The sequence below is a fragment of the Typopeltis vanoorti genome, chromosome 24, assembly GCF_054136105.1.
Source record: "Typopeltis vanoorti isolate ZY-2024b chromosome 24, IOZ_Tvanoo_1.0, whole genome shotgun sequence".
Taxonomy (NCBI): Eukaryota; Metazoa; Arthropoda; class Arachnida; order Uropygi; family Thelyphonidae; genus Typopeltis; species Typopeltis vanoorti.
Genome location: NC_143572.1, coordinates 24153200 through 24174871, shown reverse-complemented (window position 1 = coordinate 24174871; position 21672 = coordinate 24153200). Strand labels below are relative to the sequence as shown.

The 21672-nt window shown below is 34.9% G+C and overlaps 1 protein-coding gene across 2 annotated transcripts in view; it reads left to right on the top strand.

Moving 5' to 3' along the window:
* The window catches only part of LOC150093023 (uncharacterized), a 257599-nt gene that overhangs the window by 15023 nt on the left and 220904 nt on the right, over positions 1–21672 (top strand). For both annotated transcript variants that reach the window (XM_090413793.1, XM_090413794.1), the window contains exon 2: positions 13167–13259. In XM_090413793.1, coding sequence (XP_090269919.1) covers positions 13167–13259 — 93 coding nt within the window. The remainder of the gene's footprint in view (positions 1–13166; positions 13260–21672) is intronic.

Here is a 21672-nt window from a genome sequence, read left to right as displayed (position 1 = left end):
GTAATCTATATTATTTTTTGATCAAGTTTTATGAAGAACTTTATTAATAGTATTTTTGCTATAGCCATTATTTATAAATGTATTTCTAATAATTTTTAATTCTTGTTTAAGAGCTTGCTCATTAGAGCAAATTGTTATAGCTCTATTTTTGAGGGTGTTAATGACTCCAAGTTTTTTTTTGCAAAGGGTGGTAATAAGAGTTAGCATGTATGTATTGGCCGGTATGTGTATGTTTGCAGTAAACAGTGAAGGATAGACTGCTTGAGGGAAGACGTGTGACCAGTGTATCCAGGAATGGGAGTGAGTACAGATTTTCAATTTCAGTAGTAAATTGTATGCACTCATGTTGTTTGTTTAGGTGGCTAAGGAATGTGTTTAGCATTTGGCGACCATGTGGTCAGATAACGAAAACATTGTCAACATATCTAAGCCGAACTGTAGGTTTTAGAGTAAAGGAATCAAGAGCACATTGCTCAAAAGCTTCCATATAAAAGTTAGCAATTGGGGGGAGGGGTAGAGGTGAGCCCATGGCCATATCTTCTTTTTGTAGGTAAAATTTATTTTGCCAGACGAAGCAACCAAACATAGTATATGGACAAAGAGAGCCATAATGTAAGGCAGAAATTTGTTCTGTAGGAGAAGAATTGTCACTGATTGGGACATTTGTGAAAAGGGCAGAAATATCAAAACTGACTAATAAATCATCTTTGACGAGTGTCATGTTTTAATTTTGTTTATGAAGTGTTGTGTGTTCTTTAGCTGAGAACTTTGATTGTAACACTTAGAAATTTATGAAGTTAATTTTTTAATTAAGTTATTGAAGCTTGTATTGTGAAAAGTAGCCTGTATCCTCTTTTGACGAATATTTATCATCAAATTATTCTTCTGTTGCTGACTTAGCCCATTTTTAAAGAAATGGTATTTGAAGAAACCATTAACATTTAACACTTTGAAAATTCAAATAATTAACAACTACTGTATAGATTTTCCCATCGTCAGTCAAGAGGTTATTTAGCATTTGTACAAAATGCTGTAGAAATGTGTGTAGTAACTTGCGTGATACTCTTTATCCCTAAGGCATTTGACTGGATTTAGTGTAGAGCTAGTTATGGGTTTTTTTTCCTGTTGCATTAAGTTCTAACTATTATGTTCTAATGCAGTGATTCCCTGCCTTTTTACTATGAAAATATTTTTTCATACACCAAGAAACCTTTGGTTACATAAGCATATGTGTTCATATAAATTCTGCAATCTAATTCTAACCCAACTGTAAATGTCAGTCCAAATAAGTTAGGATAAATATTACAGGTAACCCTCGTATAACGCGGTACTTATACAGTGAGGTTTCGATATAACACAGTCTACAAATTGTAGTAACCTTTTATCTTTTCATATATTTTTCACCATGCGACTTAAAAATCAAATTTTCATCATCATCAAATTCCTGCCATGTACCCTCAAGGGGTGTACAGGATATGACAGTACTACATGAAAAATTTACATCATTACTAACTTCCTATCTACAATTTTCCTCGAAATCAGTCTGTTACTTGTCAAGACTCCAACTTTATCAGATCTTATATTTCTATCGTCTAATGCACTTTGTACCGTATCAATCCACCTATATCTTGGTCTTCCTCTGGGTCGTTTTCCTGCAAACCTGGCAGAGAACACTTGTTTTGCTAATCTTTCCTCTCCCATTCTATTTAAGTGACCATACCACCTGAGATTAGCTCTGCTAACGCATTCCTGGATGCTGACAATGTCACGTTCTTTCCTAATATCCTCATTTTTAATATGATATTGCCATTGGTGCCATCTGTTCACACCTCTAATCTTTCTCAGGACTCTCATATCCGCGGTCTCTAGTCTTTGGTCAAGTGTTTTACTTCTGACCCAGCTCTCAGATCCATAAGTTAAAACTGGTTTGAACACTGTCTTGTATACAGCTAATTTAGTGTTCTGACTAATTTCTTTCTTATTCCATATGAATTTATTCAATTGACTTCCCACCATACCAGCTTTGCTGATTCTGTTGTCTATTTCTATATTTAATTTACCATCTTCAGTAAAAATCGTGCCTAAGTAACTGAAATGTTTTACTTGTTCCACAGGTTCTCCATTCATAACACAGTTGACATTTTCAATGATTCTGCCTATTTTCATTGTCTTTGTCTTTGTCTTTTTATTGCTGACCTTCATACCATATCTATTACAACAGCTATTCAATTTAGTCAGAGAATCTTGCAGACTTGTAGTGGATTTATTTAGAAGTATAACATCATCCGCATAAAGCAAAGAGCTGACATTAACATCTCCAATTCTGATATCAGGTTTAATACCACTTTCCTTCATAATGTGATCCATATATATAATGAATAACAGAGGGGATAATGTACATCCTTGTCTCACACCAGATTTAACATTAAACCATCTTCCTGTACTTCCTTCAATTCTAACTGCTGACTTACAACTCAAATAAAGACTAAGTATTGCTTGATATAATGCCCCATGGACACCATATAACTGCAGCGTATTGAATAGCTTCTCTCTTGGCACCTTGTCATATGCCTTTTCCAAATCGACAAAACTTAAATACAGATCTTTGTTATATTCCCATGCTTTCTCAACTATTTGTCGTAAAGTGAAGATTTGATCCTGACAGCCTCTATTTGGTCTCTGAATCCAGCTTTTCTTCCACAATTCTTCTCAACCATTTCTCAAGTATACTTGCATAGATCTTGCCAGGAACACTCAGTAGGGAATTTAACGAAGATAAAATCAAATTTTATCTTCGTTAAATTTGTATCTGCTCATATCTTGCATGTAGTTATAAGTAGCAAATTTATATTAGGGGAAATATCCTTTAGCATGCATATACATCAATTGTGTACCATATAAAATGTTTATTGTTGAAAATTGTCTTTGTTTTCTGCCAGGAAAGCGCATTAAAAATCATAAGTGTATTAATCTCAAGCTGAGCACTTTATATTCTGGTGAGTTACATAATTAAATTATTTTTATAGTAATGGCCACAAACTGCATCAAAAGGACAAAAATCAATATTGAAAAGAAAATTCGTCTTGAAGGAAAAAAAATTAAAATAATGGATCGGTTGAAAAATGGAGAAAAACCAGTTGTTGCAAGGACTTTGAATTTAAATGAATCAACAATTCGAACAATCAAATATAGTGAACATAAAATCCGAGAAAATGTGTTTATTACTGGATCAATGGTAAGTGCAAAGCGAATTGCTCATATACGCAATATTGTAATGAGAAAAATGGAGAAATCTCTGCTGATTTGGATAGAAGATTGCACTCAAAAGAAAATTCCTTTGGACGGAAATCTTATTAAACAAAAAACTCTCAGAGTTTATAAACATTTATAATGCAGACCAGGTGTTCAATGCGGATGAATCCAGGTTATATTGGAAAAATATGCCAAAACGCACCTGTATTTCGAAAAATGAAAGCTCAGATCCTGGATTCAAAGTTTCCAAAGATAGAATTACTCTACTGTGTGTAGTAATGAATCAGGTGATCACTTGACAAAACCAGTGTTTGTTTATTAACCGATCCTCAAATCCTCATGCTATGAAAGATTAAAATATGAACTTTATTTTATTTTGCCTGAAACATTTATGCATTATGTGCAATGAAGCTTAATTACAATTTGTAATTTTTATAATTTTATACTATGTATTTGTGTCATAGTTTGTTTTCTTAACTTACATGAATTACCTGAATTAAATAAAAATATTTTTTTTGTTGGATATGTCATTGTTGTTTATATAATTAAAAAAAAAAAACGATTTCGGAACATAACGCTACTTTTTGTATGTGATCTGAGTCTCGCATAACACGATTTATATAACGCGGCATTTCTATGGAACCTATAATAAATTTAGTTTAATCCTTTATCCAAGTGTGAGCAAACAAAGTTTGCGCCTGAAAGTATCTTCAGGACTGGGTTAAGGTGATACAACACCAGGGCAACTCGTTGCAAAGGTGGAGAAAGCTACCAACACTCCTATCTTAGTATCTCCTATAATGCAAAACACATCTCCTTGCGGATATGTCTAATGTTATGCATTAAGGGAAGGGCCACTACCCAGACCGGTTTCGACCTTTATTGAGGTCTCTTCAGTGGGAGCCAGGCCCAAGTCGAGATATCAGGCAGAAGCATTAGCAGGTCATCTCCACCTATAGGAATTGCCAATTGGTGTGCCACCCTTTTTTAATAGATTACTCTGGATTTAGAGAAAGATGTTGAAAGTTTATTTTCCACATGGTTAGAGTATAATAAATTTAGTTTAATCCTTTATCCAAGTGTGAGCAAACAAAGTTTGTGCCTGAAAGTATCTTCAGGACTGGGTTAAGGTGATACAACACCAGGGCAACTCGTTGCAAAGGTGGAGAAAGCTACCAACACTCCTATCTTAGTATCTCCTATAATGCAAAACACATCTGCTTGCGGGTATGTCTAATGTTATGCATTAAGCGAAGGGCCACTACCCAGACCGGTTTCGACCTTTATTGAGGTCTCTTCAGTGGAAGCCAGGCCCAAGTCGAGATATCAGGCAGAAGCATTAGCAGGTCATCTCCACCTATAGGAATTGCCAATTTCTCCACCTTTGCAACGAGTTGCCCTGGTGTTGTATCACCTTAACCCAGTCCTGAAGATACTTTCAGGCGCAAACTTTGTTTGCTCACACTTGGATAAAGGATTAAACTAAATTTATTATACTCTAACCAAGTGGAAAATAAACTTTCAACATCTTTCTCTAAATCCAGAGTAATCTATTAAAAAAGGGTGGCACACCAATTGGCAATTCCTATAGGTGGAGATGACCTGCTAATGCTTCTGCCTGATATCTCGACTTGGGCCTGGCTCCCACTGAAGAGACCTCAATAAAGGTCGAAACCGGTCTGGGTAGTGGCCCTTCCCTTAATGCATAACATTAGACATATCCGCAAGGAGATGTGTTTTGCATTATAGGAGATACTAAGATAGGAGTGTTGGTAGCTTTCTCCACCTTTGCAACGAGTTGCCCTGGTGTTGTATCACCTTAACCCAGTCCTGAAGATACTTTCAGGCGCAAACTTTGTTTGCTCACACTTGGATAAAGGATTAAACTAAATTTATTATACTCTAACCAAGTGGAAAATAAACTTTCAATATGCAACCTAATATCCGCGTTATACGAGGGTTACCTGTATTCTCTTTTCAAAAACTTCTCCATGGGTCACTGACATAGTAATAAATGTTATTTTAGCACAAAAAATAGTTTTCTAAAAAGAAAACATAATTTCTTCACTTCACATAATGCTGATAACACAATAGTAGAAGTTTGTTTTTTAGTGTAGAAATACAGGTAGTTCACCTATGCTCTTAGTTTAAAAAAAAAAAAAAGAGTGCATGTAATGCTTGTTGGCACGCTGTTAAATTGTGATTTGTCAAGAATGTGTGGTAATGGAGTGATCATCAAGCTCTGCCCATTAATCAGAGTTGGAATAACCAAATTTTTTTCAAAAAAGCTGACTTTTTTTACCAATGGGCTTGATGCATTATAAACTATTTTGTTGCAAATCTACATTTTTATTTTTTTCTCCTAAAAAATAATTCACAATTTTTTATTTTTTTTTGAACACACATCAGACATAAGGATTAAATAACATATTCCATCAGATTTTGGTTTTGATCCCTGCAAGTGTGTGGTCTATGCATGAGCCTAAATCAGGAAGGAACTCAACTCTCTAATATCTCTTTGCATAAATATGCAATATTATAAGCATGCAGTATGACTCGTTCTTGTATTCAGAATTTAAATGTTGCTATCAGTTCCTCTGCCTTCTCCCCTCAATGAAGCTCATGATATATTGATCAAAATATATAGAAGTAATAAATTCTATTTAGTTTTCTCCTACATGTGTGAAGCCAGTATTTAAAACATTCTACTATGTCTAACGTGCATGTCTCTATTAAGCATCTAGTAGATACATAGTTTTTAGTTCTTCAAAAACTTATTTAGAATTATGGCCTGTGAAGACTTGTGTTAACTGCATGTCTCTTCAAAATAATTTGTCTTACAGAATCTCTGAGAATAAAAGAAATTAGATTTTTTTTCTTGCTACAGGTATTCGTTTACCTCTGAAGATGGGTTCAAATCCAATCAAGGAAGCAAAGAAACTTTAATGACTTTTCAGCTGAAGGTGAATTAGTTGATCTCATATGAAGATGGAGTTGTTCATCCTGTAAGACAAATTATTTTGAAGAGACATGCAGTTAACACAAGTCTTCACAGGCCATAATTCTAAATAACTTTTTGAAGAACTAAAAATTAATGTAAATCTACTAGATGCTTAATAGAGATATGCACGTTAAACATAGTAGAATGTTTTAAATACTGGCTTCACACATGTAGGAGAAAATTAAATAGAATTTATTACTCCTATATATTTTGATCAATATATCATGAGCTTCATTGAGGGGAGAAGGCAGAGGAACTGATAGCAACATTTAAATTCTGAATACAAGAAAGTCATACTGCATGCTTATAATATTGCATGTCTCAGCCTCATCTGTACAGTAGGAGAAAATTCTATTAGAGTTCAGAGGTTTGAGTATAGATATAATTGATTAATTTAAAAAATATAAACAATTAACAGCTATCACTTTCTAAAACATAGAGATAGGCATACAATCTGTTCAGTTAAAGTTAGGACAGTGGCACAGGGCTTCACATGATTCAAAAAATAGATTATCATATTTGAACCTACTTTAATGTATCTTGGTATGGTTCTAGTTAACTAAGTCTGTGATGTGGGAAGCAAGGCCTGAGCCTTCAGATTCCAAAAATCTTATATAATCTTGATGTTCTTGGATTCTGATAGTAGTGAAACAGTCAGGTTTATCCAAAGTAACGAAGATGACAAGAATGGGGAGGGGAGGGTAGAAAGAAGACTACTCTGGGTTGGTTTGAAGGTGGTGTACAAATTATATCTGCAAAGGGTCCTTGCTATTCAGATGTTCCTTTAAGATAGAGTATACTGATCTTTTTAACATCAGATTACAAGACCTCAAGGTTCAGAACTTTCTTCCCATGCCATCGACAAGATGCTACACTACAGTAGGTTCAAATTTGGTAGTCTGTTTTTTGAATTGTATGAAGCTTTATGCCACCATCCTAATCTTAAATCAGTTTGTATGCCTGTCTCTAAGTTTTGGGAAGTGATTGCTGTTAATTGTTTGTAATTTTTATAAATTAATTATACATCTATACTCATATAGTCTGCGCGGTTAGCCTAGTGGCTGTGCGCTTCACAACCATATGCCTGGGGAAGGCGCATCATAGGTTCTATTCCCTTTGGTGATGTGAGGAGCTGAAGGATCTTCCTCAGCCATAGCCAAGTTAGCCGTCTTGGGCGTGGACAGTATGTTTTTTTCCCCAGTTTATCCTGGGACTTTTCATCCCGCAAAGCAGACAAACCGGCCTTGAGAACTCAACACTACAGACGTAGGATACACCAGGGCGTAGGGCTTGACCACCTTATCCTGTGAACGGTTTGAGGTCCGATGATTAATAAACTCCCAATTAATAAAGGAAGATGAGAATGAGATCTATGCTCGTGTCTCTGAACTCTAATGGTGTTTCCTCCTGTTGTACTGTGACAGACATGATATTATATGCATTCTCTGACTTGTTCTTGTATTCAAAATTTAAATGTTATTACCAGTTCTTCTGCCTTCTCTCTCTGAATGAAGCTCAATGACATTGAGTGAAGTATATAGGAGCAATAAATTCTATTTTGTTTTCTCTTACATGTGTGTAGCCATTATTTAAAACATTATATAATGTAAATATATCTCACCATCGAATACTATTCTCACATTTCAGATGGTACCATAAGAGCTCCTTAAAAACCTTCTTACTTAGTATAGAAGAGAGCAATTAGATTGATAAATGAATTCTCTCTCACACTGATTTCTTACCATTTTCAGCTTTTATTTTAGATATTTTTGGGTCACTGTTAGAATTAATATTGTAAATTCCCCCACTGTTATCTTAAGATAACAGCTATTTCACAATTCTTATCTTGAGAATTTGGATCTTAAGATATATGCATCTTAAGATAACAGCCATTTCACAATTCAGATTGTCAAATTTTTCAGGATTCATTCATTCTTTTACTGTTGTACTTTATAATAACTTTCTTTTAAAGTTGAAAACAAGTTTTTATAACAGTCTGCCCATGGATGGGCAGAAAGACAATATGTCCAGTTGGAACCAGTTCGGAGGGGATGCGGACACAATAACTTAATCATGCATCCTGAGGTTAAGAATTAGCTATCTAGAAATAATTAATTAAAAAAAAAAAACTTTTAGTTAAAATCATTAACTCTTGCATATTCAATGACTATGAAGTTGAAAATATGCTCTTGGAAGCATTAAGGTTGCAAGGACTACAATGGAATATTTATGGCAGTTTACATGTGACTGATTTACTGTCTACTATGCAAGAAGTATTTACAAAACATTAATACTTTTTGTCAGCAATGCAACAACAGAAAACATTGTCAAGAAGGTTTGACCTTCAAGATTTTACATTGTGGAGAGAGATGGAATGTAATACACAATGCCTCATTGACTTGAAAATATTCCTGCCATAATTGCAAGAATATTTTCTGCATATTAAACTGGGTCTCTTGTGAAAAGCATTGGAAAAATGCTTTTTGACATACTGGAATGTAGGTGATTGCATGATTTAAAAAAAAATTTCTGAAGCCAAATGTAAATTTATCTGTTTGACCCAAAATTAGGGTAGTATGAAAAGGTGAAAGGTTCAAATTTTTCCTAAAATAGAACTAAAAACCTCTTTTAGTGAGTTTTTGTGGGCCTCAATGAAATAATACATCTGAAATTATAAAGAACTAGCTGATTTAAAAAAAAAAAAAAACATTGTACACAAGATGAGGTTGAGTATCTTAACTGAAGATTCACTTTCTTCATTATCCACTGTACTTCTGTATTGAAAAAACCTTGTTGCATGGTTTATCAGCAAGGTGAGCAGTTCCACCAGGACACATTGATTGCTAAGATATTTTTAGATGAGAATTCTACCCATGAAAAGCTGGAAAACCTATTTCACAATTTAATGCTGCATAAGGATTAAATAATCCAGGAACTCTGCTCTATAGACCAAAGTTGGAAATTTTCATGTTACCTGGCCATTAAACATCCACATCAGACATTGGAAAATCATGTCAGCTAAAATGATGAGAAAATACTCTTAGTATCTCTCTCTCTCTCTCTCTCTCTCTCTCTCACACACACTTGTTAAAGGAAACTAAACACTTAAATAACAGCTTTGAATTTGTGTGTAGCTTTGAACAATTTATTTATTTTTACTATTCTATATGTGATAAAATATGCAAGCCGTTGAAATTGTCCATGTTATACTCATCTTCCCCCCCCCCCTCCTTAATTGATGCATGATATTTGACAAAGCATGTCATTTGCATATTTCTAACACAGAATCTGGCATAATAGTGCTCTTTGTATTAGATGTTTACTAAATAGCTTAAGGAATTCACAACGTATACTAGAATATAAATTAAATTCAACTTTAATATATATTTTCAATATTTCTGCAATTTAACGCTGCCATCTTCATGGGAACTTAAGATAAACACACATGCAAGCAGACACTACACACAGCAAATGAGGACGAAGCGAGGAAGCTACTGTTTTTGCTAAAGTCCTGATGGTGCCCCTAGCAGGCTATATTAGGTATTCTTGGCCGTTGGGCTGAAGTTCTCTTGATGTACATCTCCCAAATTTTGAGCATTCTCACGCATCCTCAAAATTTGTTGAGGTTTGGCATGTTTCTTAGGGCTGAGGCTGATTCCATGAATAGTCTTTCAAATTTTAACTTGCTGCGGTGTATTATTGTGGCTTTCTTCCACCATATTCTGTGGTGTGTATCCAGAGCATGGTCTGCAAGCCCAGAGTAGCTGTACTGGTGAAACTGGATGTAGTCCTTATGTTCTGATATTCGTTGTCCTGTCTGTTTGCCAGTAAACCACAACCCTCCTTCAACAAAGATTACTCTAAATCCATCACTATTCCCTCCATCCAGGGCTCCTCAGAAAAAATTACCAAAATTCTAAAAAAACATGACCAAAAATGAAGCTGAAGTTATCGAGACAACTGAATCATCTGACCATCCTAAAATGCAGCCGGGATAATCAGGTAATCCCAAATTGTGTGAAATTTAAGCACCATTTCTTTTCACAGAAGGCGTTTCGAATCTATAATTGCGCGAGCTGCGCCTTGCTATGAGAACAAATTGCTGCCACCTGCATTCTCCTAGCTGACGCAAACAAAGCTATTCTGGCACTTGAGGAAGGGCTTTCCAGCATGCTAAATCACGAACTTTGGTCAATTCTACATGTTCTCATGCACTGTGACAGATAAAGAATTGGAAAAAATATGGAGCCGACATCAAGAAATTTGATAAATTAAAAAAGAACTCTACCTCCGAACCAACACCGTAGTCAACCTTTCTTCAGTTATTTTGAAGCCTGAGGCACTCAACACTCTTTCACGTGGCCACAATTTCAGCATTGCTCCTAGAAAAAATACCAGCTGAGGAAATAATGATCCAGATTGAACGCGGGATCCGCCACCTTCCAAACTACATCGCCAACAATATTAGACTGGATGTAGCCTGTGTTCTCGCGAAAGTAAGACCACCAAAAACCAACATATCCAATACTGAATATAAAACTCTACAGGAAATTAAGAAAAACAAAGAAATAGTAATCACCAAAGCAAATAAGGGGAATGCCACCATGGTACTCAACCAAACTGACTACATAGGTAAGCTTAAGGCTTTATTATTAGATCGGGCTACTTACCTCCCTATTGAATACAACCCCACCAACTCACAAATTAGAAAACTCCATAGGCTCTTTAAGAAGGTCACTTCTTGGCCTGTGGAAGTTATAACAAACTAAAACTGTTTAACTCTAGACCCCCCCCTGTATATATGGCCTCCCAAAAATACATAAACCAAATGTGCCATTGCATCCCATAGTGGATGGCATTGATTCCCCCACATACAAATTGTCTAAACATTTAGCCAAAGCACTCACACACTGTACTGGCAACACACCATCACACACAAAAAACTCAGCCCACTTCAAAGCCAGTGTGGAAAACCTTGCACTCCACTATACTGACATAATGGTCATGCTCCTCCTTATTCACAAATGTCCCACTCAAGGAAATAGAGCTAAATTTCCTCCCGATATCTCAGCCCTATTTCAGTTCACAATGAACTCGGGCTATTTCGTTTTGCAGGGAAAATTCTGCAAACAGATAGATGAGACAGTCATGGGTTCACCACTTTCCCCACCCTCAGCCAACTTCTTTATGGAGACTTTGAAGAGAAAGCCTTAAACTCTGCCCCACAAAAACCTACCATATGGCTTTGCTATGTTGATGATGTGTTCACTATTTGGCCACATGGCTCTGATACACTCCTCTCCTTCTTAACACTTAAACAACCAACACCCCAGAATCAAGTTCAACCTGGAAAAAGAAGAAAATAATAGCCTCCCTTTCCTGGACACACTAGTCACCCGCCAGCCTGATAGAACCTTGGTTTTCTCAGTTTATAGAAAACCCACCCATTTAGGCAGATACATTCACCAACAACTCCCCCCCTCACAACAATATGGAGTTATTAAGACACTATACAGTAGGACTAAACTAATCTGTTCAAATGACAATGCCCTAACCACTGAACTAAATCACATCCTTAACACTTTCTCAGCCAATGTCCCCCCTTCCCCCCCAATAAAATCCAAAAAATATTGAAACCAACAAACCACAACCCTCCCCCTTTCACAACAAGGATTACTCTAAATCCATCACCATTCCCTACATCCGAGGCACCTCGGAAAAAATTACCAAAATCTTAAAAAAACATGACTTGACCTCCTGTTACAGACCATACAGAAAATTGGCATCCCTTATCCACTCCACTAAAGACCAACCACTTACCCTGGACCTACCTGGTGTATACCAGGTCTCTTGCAGCTGTAAACTGTCTTACTTTGGCCAAACAGGCAGGACAGCGAATATCAGAATTTCAGAACACAAGGACTACATCTGGTTTCACCAGTACAGCCACTCTGGGCTTGCAGACCAAGTTCTAGATACACTCCACAGAATACGGTGGAAGAAAGCTACAATAATACACCGCAGCAAGTTCAAATTTGAAATACTATTCATGAAATCGGCCTTAGCCCTAAGAAATATGCCAAACCTCAACAAATTTGGATGCGTGAGACTGCCTCAAATTTGGGAGACGTACATCAGGAGAACTTCAGCCCAACGGCCAAGAATACCTAATATAGCCTGCTTGGGGGCACCATCAGGACTTTAGAAAGAAAAAACACTAGTTTCCTCGCTTCGTCCTCATTTGCTGTGTGTAGTGCCTGCTTGCACGTGTCTTTTATCTTAAGTTCCCATGAAGATGGCAGCGTGACGTTGCCGAAATATTGGAAATATATATTAAAGTTGAATTTAATTTATATTCTAGTATGCGTTGTGAAATCCTTAAGTTATTTAGTAATCATGTATAACCAACGTATAAGCCTTTCTACAAGAATTGTATTAGATGTATCAAAGAATTGCTGTACCTAGAATTTAAAAAATGGAATAAAGCAAGTCCTATTTTTAAATTCCATGTGGTAGAATACATGAAATCCACCTGCTTTGATTCTAATTACAAAAATTCTTGGTAACTAGTGCTATTTAATTTGTATGTTATGTAAATCTTTGTCATTCAGTAGTAATTCTCCAGTTGTTTTACTTTCATCATAGTCAAACTAGAATGGGACAACTCATTCATTCTGATAATGAATGCCATCATATTTATTGAGTATTGCTGCGTTGTCTTTAAACTGAGAGATAATCAGTAGACTTATTACGAGCACAATAAAACTTGTTCCTCTCTGCTTACATGGCTGTGTAGGGTTTTTTTTTAACATTTCTAATAAGTAACTTGAAGGCAGAGACAACCTTACTGAAAACTAATAACTTATTAGTTTTATTTAATATATATATATATATATATATATATTTTTAACAGGTGATCTGGAAATGAATGTTCTTGATGAATTACTTGAAAATGCTGATGATGATGATCTTGCTGCAGAACTGAATAGCGAAGAAAGAAAACCAGGTGAGTTTATAATCAACCTTTCTTATAAGCTAGTTAGCTGATATTTAAAAATTTTAGTAATTTACTGATTTCTCCGAAAAGTGCTCATTGTTCATTAAAAGTAGCTTTAAGCCAAATATAAAAAGTGGGGAAATAATATATCATTGGAATTAATGTAAATAACAATTCATTACACTGATTTTATATACTGCTGTCTTTCCTATTAATTTACTTATGAACTTAGTTTCAGGTAATTTCTTAAATTTAATAATTTCCAGTCATATCATCAAATTTCTGATATTTATCCTCAAAGGCTGTACAGAATATCGAGATAGTATTTGATCATTATTACTAACTTCTTATGAACACTTTTCCTGTCACTTAGCATTCCAGTAATGTTCGATCTTATATTTCAGTCTCCTAGGGCAATTCTGATCTCATCAGTCTACCTAGATCTTGGACTTCCTCTTGCTGTTCTGTAAATCTAGTCTCATTATCTAAGATAGATTGGGTCCATTAATTTTTCTGGAATGTTAAGTGTCTTCATTTTTAATAGGATTCTGCTATTAATCTGTTCACCTCTAATTTTTCTCTGAACTGATGTGTATGAGTGGTCTCTAGTTTTTAATTCTGTTTCATTACTAACCCAGTTCTCAGATATGTTAAAATAGGCTTTAATACCGTCTTGTATATAGCCAGTTCACAAGCAGCCACTTGTGAACATTAACATGTGTTTTCTTAGTACAGTAAACTCTCGATTCAGTGGACTTCAGATTTAACGGACATAATTTCACAGATAATGAAATAATTAATTTAAAAAAAAACCACAATGGTTAATCGGAAGCAATCGGCAGTGTTTATAAATTCATACATTCTCGTATATTCGTGATGTTTCGTGCATACTCGTAATAGTTTGTGCATGTTGCTTTGGTTTGGTAGCAACACTATGTTGCTGGAGTAATTTTGAGTTAAATCATTATTAATATCAGTTAATATATCTGTGGTTAAAAGAAAATGAGTAAACTTGACAATAGTACAGAAACTTGAGTTAATAAGTAAGTTGGAATGTGATGCATCTGTTGCTCAAGTTTGTGAACTTTACAGGTTGAAAAAAAAAAAAAAACAGTTTTGGACATACACAAAAATAAAGACAAACTTACTCAGTTTTTGCTAAAATATAGCGTTGAGAGCTCCAAAAGTAGTTTCCCTATGGCAAATAAGAAACATTCAACAGCGGTCTAGTGGCATTGTTGTTTGTGGTGTTGAACAAAGGTCAGCTGCTGAAAAACTGGCACAGCACATGGGCATACAGTTCCAGGCGAGTGATGGGTGGCTTTGGTGTTTTCGTAAATGCCATGATATTATGAATAGCCAAACATGTGGTGAAGCACTGAGCACCGATATTGAACAAGTTGAGCCCTTCAGAAAGTGCATCAATGAAGTCATGGAATCTGAGGGTCTTATTTTGTCTCAAGTTTACAATGCAGATGAGACCTGCCTGTTCTATCAGGATGTTCCCGAAAATACCCTCGCAAACAAACATGCGATTAGCATCCTGGCCACAAACAATGAGCTCATTTCAGCCCTACTTTGTGCTAATGCTGATGGCATGCATCGCCTCAAGCTGATGGTAATCGGAAAAGCACAAAAGCCTTGTGCTTTGAAGAATGTTATGAACCAGTTGCCTGTCATCTATTCCAGCTCAAGGAATGCCTGGTTTAAAAGTGACATTTTTTCTGACTGGTTTTTCAATCACTTCATACCTGAAGTGCAAAACTGCCAAGAAGAGGTCCTGAATATGTAAAAGCTGTTTTACTTCTTGAAAGTGTATCAGCCCATCCTAATGCTGAGGTTGGTTAGTAGAAATGGAAGAATAAAATGTATCTTCCTTCCTCCAAACACCACTTCTATAATACTGGTCTATAGACCAGAGAGTCATGTTTCTTGCAAGAGGTTGTATAAAGAAGTTTCTTGAAGAATTTATGGTTGTCTTGGAGAATGAAAATGATCCTAAAGACGATACAAGAGGAGCCAGGACACTTCAAAATTTGTGCACATACAACATCAAGTCTGCCATCTTTAATTTTGTTTAGAAGGAGATGAAGACTACAACATTGGCTAATGGCTGGACCAAGTTACTGAATGGGAGTGAACCATAATACAATTTCAGAAGTTTTGAAACCTCTAATTTCTGTGAAACTTTGATGCGAGCTGGTGATATTGTCAGTGAGAATAACATTGAACAATGGCTAGACATCAATGAGGGCAACCCAGGCTACCAAATTCTCAGCCAGGAAGAGATTGCTGAAGATGTTCTATGGGGCAATCAGGAGGTTGACAACGAGGAAGAAGAGGTTCCAGCTGGTCCGAAACTATCAGTGGTTAGAGAACACTTGGATGAACACATCATCTCGTTCATAGGTGCATCTTCAGATCCAGAAGTGATTGCTTATTACAAACAATTTCAGCAATTTTGATCATTAACTATTAAGAAAAGTATAAAAACGGAAAGCAACTGAAACTTGATGCTTTTTTCAAGTCCAATCCTCAGTAAAATGGTATTTACATAAAAATGTTCTCATTAAAATATATTAATACTGTACTACTGAAAGTGTTTTATTTTAAATACTATTCCTAAGATTTGCAATTTAACGGGCTTTCGATTTTACGGACATCTCTTAGCCCCTAATAGTCCATTAAATCAAGAGTTTACTGTATCATATTATTTTAAAATAATAAATTACACGATAACCACAGGTAATTAACTTTGATGAAATGAAGGTACAAATATTTCGTACTGAAATTAACAGTACATCATCAGTATAGAAAATGGTTCAAAGGAATGGAATACAAAGTACATAAGTCAGTGGATTACCAATTAAAATTATTGCCACGTGCTAGAAATTAATTTTAATAAATATTATTAAATAATTCTTAAAAACTATTTCTTTGATGGTTACATAAGATAAGAATCTCCCAAACTTATTTGGAATTATTGTTTCAACTCCTCTATAACAAATGCCCCCAAGTTTGAAAATAAAATAAGCACATGCGCTATCTTTACCCTTCTCCCTTCTGGTAGCCAATCGTATGGTAAAACCACTAGCCAGTCAAATGTTTTATAAAAGATTATAAAAGATTTCGTTCTTATTATATTTTGATAGTTAAAAAATGTTTTTCTTATTTAAGATAAATTAAACAGTTGATGCAAATATTTCATGTTTAGATCATGAAATATTTGTTTAAAAATGATAGCCTTTAGAGGTCGATTGTCCTCTCATACTTTTTGATTGGAATTTGCTCACCACTGGACACTCCCATAGGCAAGGTGCATTGTGCACTGACTTGGGAGCATTATATTTCTACAATTTATACTGGCTGCAAACAGGAAGAATATGATGCTCCCAAGTCAGTGCAACTGTGTCTGTGTGAAACTGCTGCAAGAAGGGAATTGACAGAGTTTGAAAGAGGCATTGTGATAGGTGCCATATTATAGGCCTACCTGTTTGGTAAATTGTCAACAATGAATAATGCCATACTGAGATGGAGGCACATAGTCAACTGCAAGTGCTACTCACCATATTCACTGAACATGGATGTTCAGTGAGTGTGGTGAGGACCAAGTTACTGAGCTGTAGAATATTATGTTAGCTGTAGAATATTATGAAGGATAATGTAAAAACTGCCATTCATTGGCCAACACATTGAATGTGGAGTTCTGGGCATCAATTGAAACATGAAATTGCACAAAAACATTCAGAATCGAGGCTTACAACAAGGGTTTCCATGGTAGGATTGCAATATGCAATTACCTGAACCAACATGCAATGTCATCTTTAGTGGTGCAAAGAGCATACAGTTTGATGTGGAAGCTTGGAAAGCTGTGTTTAGGAGCACTGAATCACACTACCCCCCCACCCAATTTAGCAGATGGGTGGGTGAGGATGTGGCAAATGCCTAGTGAACATCTCTTAGCAGAGTATGTAAACCTACCTATTAAATTTGGAGGTGGCGGTGTGATGTTATGGTCCTGTTTTTTCCTTGGACCTCTGTGGTGCCACGAACATTGAACTCCAAGAGGTATCTGAACATTGTGGACAATGCAATGCTTCCTACTTTGTGGCATTTCTATGGAATTGACCATTATCTCTTTCCACAAGACAATGCACCATGTCATAAAGGTGTTATAAATTGCATGGTTTGTGGACATGAATGTCGTCACACTTGACTAGCCTTCAGAGACCCTGATATGAACCCTATTGAACATCTGTAGGATGAACAGGAGTGTTGGGTGAGATCAAGGGACATCCTCCCCACAACAGTCCAGGACTTTAATTTTGTGCCTACAGCAGGAATGGTCCAAAATTCCCATGGTCTGGTATGCTACTTAGAATTGCTGTAGTCATCGCAGCAAAAGTCGGTTATACATCTTAAGGTGGGCACCATGGCTGTTTGTTCCTCATACTATGGTGTCTGTTGACTTCTTTCGAGGCATTGTATGTGTCAGTGGTGCTCAACCTTTTTTACTATGTGAGCTACTTTTCTATACTAAATTATTCAGCGATCTACTCTCTTATATAGATCACATTCCCCCCCAACCTGATATCTGATTACGCACAACTATGCAGTTAAATGTGCTCACTCACTCTGTCAACCTCCTGATTGCCCCATAGAACATCTTCAGCAATCTCTTCCTGGCTGAGAATTTGGTAGCCTGGGTTGCTCTCGTTGATGTCTAGCCACTCTCCCAGCACTAAAAACTTGAAAGAAACTAAAGAGTTTATTTGTGTATTTAAAAATTTATTTATCACTTTTAATTATTTTAATACAACAAATAAAACAAATATATTGGAATAAAATATTTATTTCTCTATTTTGGAAAACCAAAGTTAGAAAAAGCAACAGATTGATTACAAACTCACAAGTTACAGGAAATGCTGGTTGATTTAAAAAAAAAAAAAAAAGTTAATGTGAAATTTGGCATTGTTCACAATATTTTCATAGTCAGGTTGATATGAAGAAGTGGCCAATTGCAGACAATTATCCAAATGATCATTTGTAATTTGGTTTCTTAATTGATTTTTTATGAAAAAGCAGATTCTGACAAGTATGTCGATCCGAAACACGATAGAATTTTTTGCGCAATATCAGTTAATATTGGAAATTTTTCATGTGTATACTTCCAAATGTTTTATTTGGAAGTATACATGAAAATTCCAAATTGTTTACTGATTTTAAATGTAAACTATTCTGAATGTTTATTATCTCAAGTTCTACTTCAGCTTGGTTTATATCAAACAGCCCACTCATTTTATTTGAAATTTCTGTGATGTTCACGTTTTCTTGAAATGGATTATTGATAAAAGATAGTCATTTCAGTTTTATTAAAATCTTTGAATCTTGAATTTATTTCTTCCTCAACTAATTCTATTTCACAAATAAATTCTTTTAAATCACAGCGAAGCATTTCTTGATTTTGTTCAAAAAATTTTCATAAATATGGGAGATGTCTAATTTCACAGCCATTTATATTTTTCTTTAATAAAAGTAAGTATTGTTACTTAAATATAAAGAGCCAATAGGCTTCATTTCAGTGATATGAACATTATTTAAATTAAGGGGATATTAAATCCCACATTGTTTGAAAACCGAATAAGAAACTCAAAGATTGGAATCAGAGAGTTTCATGCTGAATATAGTAAACTATAAAAACACATTTCCTAGGAAATGTGTTTTTACATTATGGAAAATATCAGGAATAGTGATCAGAACTTTACCACCTTTGCTGCGAGTTGCCCGAGATTGTACTACGTACTAGGGCTACTTGCATTAACTCACACTAGTAATCGCCGATACTTTTATAGTTTACTATATTCGGCATGAAACTCTCTAATTCCAATCTTTGAGTTTCTTATTCGATTTTAAAACGATGTGGGATTTAATATCCCCTTAATTTAAATAAAAGTAAATATTGTGGAAACTTTTTATTGAACTTACCATGTCAATTAAATTTTTATCTCTACCTTGTAACTCTAAATTTAAATTGCTTAATTTTGTACAGAAATCTACTAAAAGTGATAAGTGTAACAACCATCTTTTATCACTCAATTGTGGATAAATATCTCCTGTTTCATCGAGAAAATTTTTTATATCATTAATTAATACAAGAAATCTTTCTAAAAATTGACTTCTTCTGAGCCAGCAAACATTATTGTACAACAGAAGTTCCCTATCATCTGTAATTTAAATAACCGCCGTTGCAGGACTTTTCCTTCAACAGAATTTACAATTTTAAATGTAATATCCAGAACATCTTTTGTGTTTAATCTTTTACTACACAGTACTTATTGGTGAATAATACAGTGGTACGTTAAAGAATCTGGATATTTGTTATCGTTTTTACATAATGAAATGAACCCTGATTTATTACCTATCATTGCAGGAGAACCATCAGTAGTAATAGACAAGTTTAAAAAGCGGAAGTTTGTGTTGTTTCACAAATTCATCAAATGCCGATAAAGTGTCTTCTTCCCTAGTCCTTCCCAATGTTGGTACAATTTTCAAAAGTTCTTCTTTACTTGAATAATCTTGAAATAAATACCATTAACTGAGTAGTACCATGCGAATAAATACCATTAACTGAGCAGTATCAGTGAAGTCATTTGATTCATCAAATTGTAATGAAAATGCAACACACTGGTGAATGTCTGACATTAACTGAGTATTCAGATCGGCACTTAAATTTTCAACTCTTCTCATAACCGTTGTTCAGGAAAGTTGTAAATCTTTAATATTCAAAATGATTTTATTTTTAAAATCAGAAAATAAAGATTCTGCTGCTGCAAGAAATGATTATTTTATTAACTTTCCATCAGTAAAAGGCTTTTTTGCTTTTGCTAATAAATGACACACTTCCAAAGATGAAATAGTGACTGATATTGGTTTATTTATTACTTTCGAAATCATATTTTGTTGCCCAGAAAGTCCTGCCTTTAAATTTATAATTTTTGATTCACGTATTTCGGAAATCTTACGAAAATCTTCATATTTTGCATGTAGCGATTGAAAATGTCTCTCAATATTATCTTTTTTGGAATTGCTACAGATGAATTACAAATCAAACAACAACATTTTCCATTTACCACTGTAAAGAAATAATCCATTTCCCATTCCTTGTGAAAATTATGTCTTCGATTTCTTTGATACACTCATGATTATTCTCAAAGTAAAATAAATAACTTTTAATTATTTTATTAAAATAAAAAATGTTTATAACTTATCAATTAGCGAACAAAAAAATGGTAAATCCAACGAGAAATTTAGAGCAACTGAAACTGAACTGAAATTCTAACAGTGGGAAGTTGTGTGATGTAGTTACGAGTAAACATGATTATAAACGAAACACATATGATGTGCTTTGCTTATAATCTTATTCACTCGGCTCGCTGTTTGACTTCCACTGATCCAAATTAATTCATTTACATGGACTTATAAGAAAATTACTGATTTGACAATTTTAACGAAAAATAAATAAACAATAGCAATACACTTAAAGAGAATTAAAAAATAATATAAAATAATGATAAATAAAAAATTATGTTTTCATCATCATCATCAAATTCCTGCCATGTACCCTCAAGGGGTGTACAGGATATGACAGTACTACATGAAAAAATTACATCATTACTAACTTCCTATCTACAATTTTCCTCCAAATCAGTCTGTTACTTGTCAAGACTCCAACATTATCAGATCTTATATTTCTATCGTCTAATGCACTTTGTACCGTATCAATCCACCTTTATCTTGGTCTTCCTCTGGGTCGTTTTCCTGTCAACCTGGCAGAGAACACTTGTTTTGCTAATCTTTCCTCTCCCATTCTATTTAAGTGACCATACCACCTGAGATTAGCTCTGCTAACGCATTCCTGGATGCTGACAATGTCACGTTCTTTCCTAATATCCTCATTTTTAATATGATATTGCCATTGATGCCATCTGTTCACGCCTCTAATCTTTCTCAGGACTCTCATATCTGCGGTCTCTAGTCTTTGGTCAAGTGTTTTACTTCTGACCCAGCTCTCAGATCCATAAGTTAAAACTGGTTTGAACACTGTCTTGTATATAGCTAATTTAGTGTTCCGACTAATTTCTCTCTTATTCCATATGAATTTATTCATTTGACTTCCCACCATATCAGCTTTGCTGATTCTGTTGTCTATTTCTATATTTAATTTACCATCTTCAGTAAAAATCGTGCCTAAGTAGCTGAAATGTTTTACTTGTTCCACAGGTTCTCCATTCACAACACAGTTGACATTTTCAATGATTCTGCCTATTTTCATTGTCTTTGTCTTTTTATTGCTGACCTTCATACCATATCTATTACAACAGCTATTCAATTTAGTCAGAGAATCTTGCAGACTTGTAGCGGA